At 37.9% G+C, this 7,763-nt stretch overlaps 1 protein-coding gene across 1 annotated transcript in view; it reads left to right on the top strand.

Annotated features, from left to right (window-relative positions):
* The first annotated feature begins 388 nt into the window (after nt 1-388).
* LOC124141900 (zinc finger protein mnm-2-like) overlaps nt 389-7,763 on the top strand; it is a 69,102-nt gene continuing 61,727 nt past the window's right edge. Inside the window, exons 1-2 of the mRNA XM_046510093.2 lie at nt 389-549; nt 929-968. Of these exons, the coding sequence (XP_046366049.1) occupies nt 426-549; nt 929-968 (164 nt within the window). The 5' untranslated portion in view covers nt 389-425. The remainder of the gene's footprint in view (nt 550-928; nt 969-7,763) is intronic.

Genomic DNA, 7,763 nt, shown 5'->3' with positions numbered 1-7,763 from the left:
ACAATCAATTGTAGCTACACTGCCTATAGACAAATTTATGTCACATTTATGAGACGTTTTATTAAGTATATCATATTATAGGTATTCATAAGTATCTTTTATTCGTGAGTTCATTCATTCGTAAATATGTCATTAATATGTCAATTTCAATTAAAGTTAATTGTAGGGGATTTCTTTCACGAGCCTCTAAGGCAATTAGTTGTCTCGTGTATATCCAATAGCAAGATATGTGTACTACGTTGAATGAGAGCACCTTAATCATTAGGTAAGTGCATAGTGGTAACTATTCTGTGCAAAGTAGAAAGGCTAAGAGTTTAGATAAAGTCATGCCAGCACCTTGCTGTGACGTCACAGCCCGGCTGCCGAGCGCGATGTGGGTGTGTCCAAGGCGATGCCCGGATGTCAGGCGTGGCTTTCATATCAACATGGCGGATAGTGTGGCGAGGACATCCATAGCGGGTAGTAGGGGCTCGAATAACAATACTTCTTCCAAACAGAGGAAACGTAAAAGATCTGTGGTAACCCGAAAAGTCCGCGAAAGAATAGAAGGTATGTACTGATTGAATTTTCAACGAGTATCGCGCCACGGCAGAGGTGGGCGTTTCTCGCGACAAACCCTGCAGCAGAACACTGCACGGTCGTTCTCGATCTCGCCCTACGTTTTCGTGTTAGTTGTGGCAAGTGTGGCTCGTCTGCCAGGCCCGTGAAGCACAGGCACAGTGCCAAAACACGGAGCATGTATCGTGCAGATCTACGTTTTTTTCAGCAAGGCCTCCCATCTCACAACACGTGTGAATTGTACTCATAACGGAATCAGCTGATCACTTTTTGTTGAGCCGGTCATTTGTTTACTTGAATACACACGCCGTCAGCAGGGAATCGTCTTCAATCATACGTGTGTATTTTATATATTATTGTTCTATTACAGAAGCTGAAACCTACTACATCACAGAAAACAGAGAATCTGAGTAAGTTTCCATTAATATTCTTTGTTTTTGGCCCTTCATTTCGATGTGTGCATGCTCTCTGTCAAGTATTGCATGCTGAAAAAACCTCGACCGCTGTCAGTTTTGATGCGGAAGTGGGTCTCATTGAACCGAAATAGTGCAAAGGTCATGCGAGTAGGGCACTGGCACGGCATTAATATGTAGGTCTTTTACAAATTGTATAACACTTCTTTTTGGTAACTGATGAAGAATAAGGTAATTTTTGGAATCAGCTGAACTTCTGAATCTCACAATTTATTAGACTATTTAGAAGTCAAAAAAGGAAGGTTATTAATTATTGTCATATATATGCAGTAGTGATGAAATTGTCACACTAACATGGTTTAGTACAAGTATATGTGCTCTCCCAGCAAATATAATTTTGATATAGTTTCATTTGAAAAATATTCATTTCAATATAAATACCTTGAGATATCAATTTCAATGCTAGACATGTTAATATCAAATCTCATCCATGCGTAAAACTATATTAGAATAATAAAACATGTTTGTTATTTATGTATTTTTCACATCAGCCCCCCCTCCCCTCCTCACCCTGTCCCTGCCCTAGCTGTGAGAAGGGGCAATAAGCTCAGTGTTTTGGCCCTGTGCCAGGGTGACTTGTAATGCACAAAGGGTTATTGTGGTGTCTTGGCAGGCAAGGGGAGCAGAGCCTGGGGATGTCAAGTGCCCCACCCACATTTTGTGGGTTCACTCAGGTGTGTCCGGTAACCTAGGGCACATAAATCATGCCAGGGGACATGTTTGAAAGTAGGCGTGGCACAGCATTGACTAGCTCACATGACTGAAATTTCTCTTCCTACTGCCATGTAGGCCTAGGGCAAGATGGTAAGCCTTGTTACGATTAATTTGGAGTTATTACAACTTTCAAATTCTTGAAGTGTTGCTGACTTGGGTGTTGATTTGCTGTCAAGTAGGTGTGGTCTGAACGCACAGTGGGTCAACATGACTGACATACACAGCTCAGGTCACACAGGTGATTACAATAATCCCAACATGGAATATACCATGTGGATGGTTGGCTGGTGTTACTGTTGTGGACATTTGGACTATCACCATAGTAGTGCAGTAATGTCTCTACTGTAGTCTGCAACTTTAGCAACTAGTCCCAAGCCCGAGGCAAGTAAAATTATGTTTGGGCCAGTAAATTCTGGTAATAAAGGCGTGTGTTATAACTCTAAAATTCAGTGAAAATGATGTGGGATAAGTTCAAGATAGTAAGTGTAACCTTCTGGGCATGGGCTGTTATTGCCATAGTACTGCTATAGTTGTACTGGTATTGCTATACTGTTATACTGATATACCGTATTCCACGTAATAAGCGCCCCGCTCTAATAAGCGCCCACGGTGACATTTGCTAAGAAATTGGCTAGTGAACAATCCCAATTAGCATGATCAGCACCCCTTCCGATTGATCAATGTACACAAGACTTATTTATTCGCGTATGATAAGCACTCATATAAGGATAACGCTATTTTTCGGGGCATTATCATTTGCAGAAGCCCGAGGTTTTCCATTAACTGCCCGACGAAGAAGGGCAGTTGAAAAGACCGAGGGCTTCTGCATATGATAATGCCCTGAAAAAGCGCGTTACCGTTATTATAGCTAAAATGGATGGAATTTGTTCTCAAATAAAAAGAAACAACATCGGTTTTGAAACATTTACTGCAATCAACACGAATGTCACTGACCCCATTTTACAAACATGGAAACGTCATAGAACAAACCAGATGACGTCACTATAATACGTGACGTCACTTTCTCTACCCTATGACGTCACCTAACGGGCTTGATAATGGCCCGTCGTCAAGCAATATGAGGGCAATATCAAGTTACAGTGGCCCGCTCATTTCTGATAACGTGCGGGCGGTTTAATGATAATTCTATCCATTTTAGCTATAATGTGTTTTATGCACCCTTAATTATGGGTAATTGAATTATGGAAAAATATATCTGTTGTACATAAATATTTCAGCATAAATAACGATATTTATCTTTCAACTCAGTTTTTTTCACCAAAATAATATTCTAGTAAGAGCCCCCTATTTCTAATTTTGAGAGCCACCCTGGGCGCTTATTATGTCGAATATGGTAGCTATTTTTGTATTGATACTATTATAGTTGTACTGATATTGCTATAGTTGTACTGATACTATTATAGTTGTACTGATATTGCTATAGTTGTACTGATATTGCTATAGTTGTACTGATACTATTATAGTTGTACTGATATTGCTATAGTTGTAATGATATTGCTATAGTTGTACTGATATTGCTATAGTTGTACTGATATTGATATAGTTGTACTGATATTGCTGTAGTTGTACTGGTATGGAAGAATCCAGATTGGTGCTAGCCGAGTCAGTTTGTCTGATGTTAAAGGTATCCATAGGGACAGTAGAATTTCAGGCCTTTTTGGGGTTGTCCAGGTATGTTATCACTATTTCAAGTTGTGCATATTAATGCTTGAGGTTAATTTTGCATCACTGTTGGTATTGTAGTTGCGTGATGAGAAGGTTTCTGTATCTCCCCCCAATGTTTTCTGGGTAAAGTCCTCATGTGTCCACCATTCCTTGTCCTCGTGAAGATCTTGGTTACAATTAGCCTTCAGCAACTTCTGTTTGTCACAGGAGGTGACAGAGAGGATCGGGTTGTCAGGCACGCTGACTTAGCTGATGCATGGCATGTAACCCAATTGTGTCCATCAATGCTCATGATGTCAATCAGTGGATTGTCTGGTCCAGGCTCAAGTATTTATAGACCGTAGTCATATGGCTGGAATATTGCTGAGTCCTGGACAATTCTAATGCACCCACTGTTTGATCAGTCGTTACACCCTAATCGCCTCAAGTGAACGAAAAAGAGATAACAAACTTTGTCATTAAAAATTGTGATTAAACAGTAAACATCAGTAGTCGTGACGATTTATCATTTCAAGTCTCCTGCGGGGCGGTCGGGTAGCCTAGTGGTTAAAGCGTTTGTTCGTCACGCCGAAGACCCGGGTTCGATTCCCGACATGGGTACAATGTGTGAAGCCCATTTCTGATGTCCCCCGCCGTGATATTGCTGAAATATTGCTAAAAGCAGCGTAAAACAATACTCACTCACTCAAGTCTTCCGCTATTTGCATTGCGAAAAATAAATGTTGACGTATAAAAGTCAAACTTAAACAAGTATGACTTTTAACGTGTCAAAGCATAGCAGTTAAGATATATGTATCTATTATATGGTAACTAAGGTTTGTTCAAGGGGCCAAGGGGTGGTCAGGTAGCCTAGTGGTTCAAGCGTTCGCTTGTCACGCCGGGTTCGATTCCAGAAATGTCCTCACCATGATATTTCTGGAATATTGCTAAAAGCAGCGTAAACCATACTCACATGCTCACTTCAAGGCGTCAAGAGCAGTAATCTGATCGTGATTGCTGAGGATTAGTGAGTTAGTGCTCTAACAGTATATGGTAAAGCAGACCCCATGGAACAGGGTAAAGCGGACCCCATGGAACAGGGTAAATTGAAGTCGTAAGTGTTAAGCATGCTGTTTCACACATTATTTCGCCAAAAATAAAATAATATTACTGAATATAAATGTGACTAAAACTAATCAAATAGATTATAAACATAAATCCCAAGTCCAGATGTATACAAAGAACACTATTTTGTTACCATCCATAACATGGACCCATTTATTCACATATGATTGTTTTAATTTCGGGGAGCATATCTGAGGTGCAAACAGGGAATTTCATAATAGGTAGTACCTATGTTTGCACTTCAGTTTTATCTGAATTAAGCTTTTAAAGTATTGATTGAAGGAGACATTAATATTTGACCAGTATGGGACCAGATATTCAGGCTAATAGCGTTTATGCCCTATGAAATATAAATATTCACGCAAGAGTTGCTTTAAATTAAGTAATGCGACATGTGTCCTGTTGTGAACAAAGTAGCGCAATATGTATCATATAGTGACATCCCTACTATTCTTTTATTGTACTATGACATGACAGATTAATTTACCGGTATAGAACAGTAAACTACGAACGAACACGCTTATAACAAACTGACCGATATAACTAATTTTTTAATCCTGGCCATTTACTGTTTATATGCTGTATATAACCTATTAACGACCTAGGGTTATTATGAACTAAAATTAGTTGTCCTTTTGAGTTTGTTATAACCATAGTTTACTGTAATATGAAAGAATCGGGTGGTCCTTATATTTCTAATAGTATATATACATGGGAATGTATGGTGAGTGAGTGTGTAAATCATGTTATTGAATGCTGTAGTAAGCACTATTCCAGCTGTCGTAGAGGCTCATCAAGCCTGGTCAAGACATGCCGACATCCCTGACATCCCTTTTGCCCCTAGGTGTGCCAGGATCCGGTGATTATGGGTTTGAATCCCATGTTCACTCTGATGATTATCCTTGGTTATCAACACCATGCCCATTCTTGTGAGTGCCAGCAAAGTTGTGAATGTCTAGCATCTGCATCACTTTTGGCTTTTCCCCCACATTAAGCTGACTCGGGGTTTTATGCAAGTGAAATGCTGTCAGCAATTGATTTAAAGAACTGGATATAGCTTGCACTGGTGCATGTTGATATCACAACCTTGTGGCACCAGACTAAACCTGGTTGCACTCTTAACGAAACCTTTTAACAATAGATGTTTATAATTTGGAAAATATTCGTGAGTGAGTTGTCGTGAATATTTTGAAAAGTTCATGGACAATATTGCTTTGAATGGAATCACTTCTATATCCCGAAAATGAGCTTGCTTTCTTGTCATTATCATAAGATTGACCTGATAAGATACATTTAATGACGTCAAGCCCATTTATATATGTCAAATGAATTGAAATTACACATAACGTTGGGAATAGTGATGTAGTATGGTAAATATTGTGTAATGAGTTCAAAGATTGATGTTGTGTAGAATACTTTCTTAGGAAGTCAGTGATAAATTGGTACAATTATGACATGCGCTAGTGCATGCAGAGATAAATAATAAGTTTTTAGATTTTCAATATATTAGGTTGCACTGGTGCATGTTTTATGTTGTTAAATCGAGCACTGACCGTTCAAAATTGACTAAGTGTCGTAAAACCCAGCTCACTGACTAAAATCACTGTTTTATGGCAACTGTGAATAGGTTTTCAGTTTCGAAAGCTTTTGACACACATTTATTTGACTTTACATGTATCTATTTCTATCTTTATCATGTTTATACATGTGCACTTTGTCACATACTGTTTGAATTCATGTATACGGCAAGACCTAATTCATTTCGTGTTATGCATACTTGTGTATGTTGATAAATACGCAGAGAAGCTTAAGGCTAAATGTTAAATCAAAGTTGATTATAATGGATGTTTAAAAAAAATATATTTTTAATTACTTTTGGATTTCAATTTCTAAAAGGTAGACTCCTGAGTCTGACTGGCCCAGTTGAAATACAGTGACAGTGAGATAAATATGCATCATGGTACATGTTGTGCTCTGCTCTTACATTTACAATATGTTGCATAAAATGAAATGGGTGTGGCGCAGCAAAATATGCAACATCCCCCCACCCCTCCATCCCATTTGAACTCTCGGCTGATGAGAGTGCCTCTAGTGGTAGAGAAAGACAAATAGTAATCACACTGATCATACTGAAAGCTAGTTTTGTTTTAAAATTTAATGAAATTTGGTCAGTGAGGAGTTTGGTAGTTAGGCTCTACTTTTTGTATATATGTATTATTTTGTGGAGATGACATAAAAAGGATTCTATACATTGTTTAGGGCTTGCATTAATCCATAATCTAATTCACCTTGCTTGGCTGGACAGAGGTCGCATCACTCAAGCATGTGTGAATCTTAGGATTGTGGCTTCCAACGCCAGATTCAACCTAAATATGCTTTGTCAGCACCATACTTTCATAAGAGTGATAAACTTCTAACACCTGCATCACTTTGGCCTTTCAACCCACATCAAGCTGACATGCCAGGATATAATTTAAATTCTGTTCAAAGGGTAGTTAAGACCCATCTCTGACTCACTCGGTGCAGTTTTGTCTCAAAGTTTATACTTTCGTGTAATGCAGTAGAGGAAATAGTTCCTGTCATCAATATGAAACCCAAATATTTATGCGTCATTTATGCTTATTACGTAGAATTTAGTTGAATATCAGTCAAAAACAAATACTGCAATTCTGCAATCACAGAAACATTTGCAGAAAATATATCTTTCTGCAGAATTGCAGAAAAACAGAGGCATTTGCCTTTATTTATCAATCAAAAGACTAATTTTCATTATTTTCAAGCTTTTTGATTGAATTTAGCACTTGAAGGATGCCCAAACATTTAACATGTAATTCAAACATAAAAAATATGAATCCTATAATAATAATAAAATGAAATTTGAAATAAATAGTTCTTACGTTTGAACGTTGGAACGTTTTTCTTATGACTACATAAAGTATAAATCTGAAATGACTGATTGGAAGAGATTAAAATCTCTAAAGGGAAAAAAAAGTTTGTATTAATTATTAGGGTGGAAATGTTCATGTTTTCGCTTCAGAATATTGTAATTCTTGCTGCAGAAAGTTGGTAGTTTTACCGCAGAATGAATCTGGGACTGGTATATATTGTATATATTGTATATATTGTATATATTGTATATATTGTATATACTGTATATATTATTAGCACTGTGGAGCAGCTTTATCATGGAAACAAGGCGCTTTGCAAATCTGTTAGTAATTATTGCAT

This window comes from Haliotis rufescens, unplaced genomic scaffold, assembly GCF_023055435.1.
Source record: "Haliotis rufescens isolate VD_foot unplaced genomic scaffold, xgHalRufe1.0.p SCAF_7, whole genome shotgun sequence".
Taxonomy (NCBI): domain Eukaryota; kingdom Metazoa; phylum Mollusca; class Gastropoda; order Lepetellida; family Haliotidae; genus Haliotis; species Haliotis rufescens.
The sequence above is the reverse complement of the archived record's forward strand: the minus strand, read 5'-3'. Positions and strand labels throughout refer to the sequence as shown.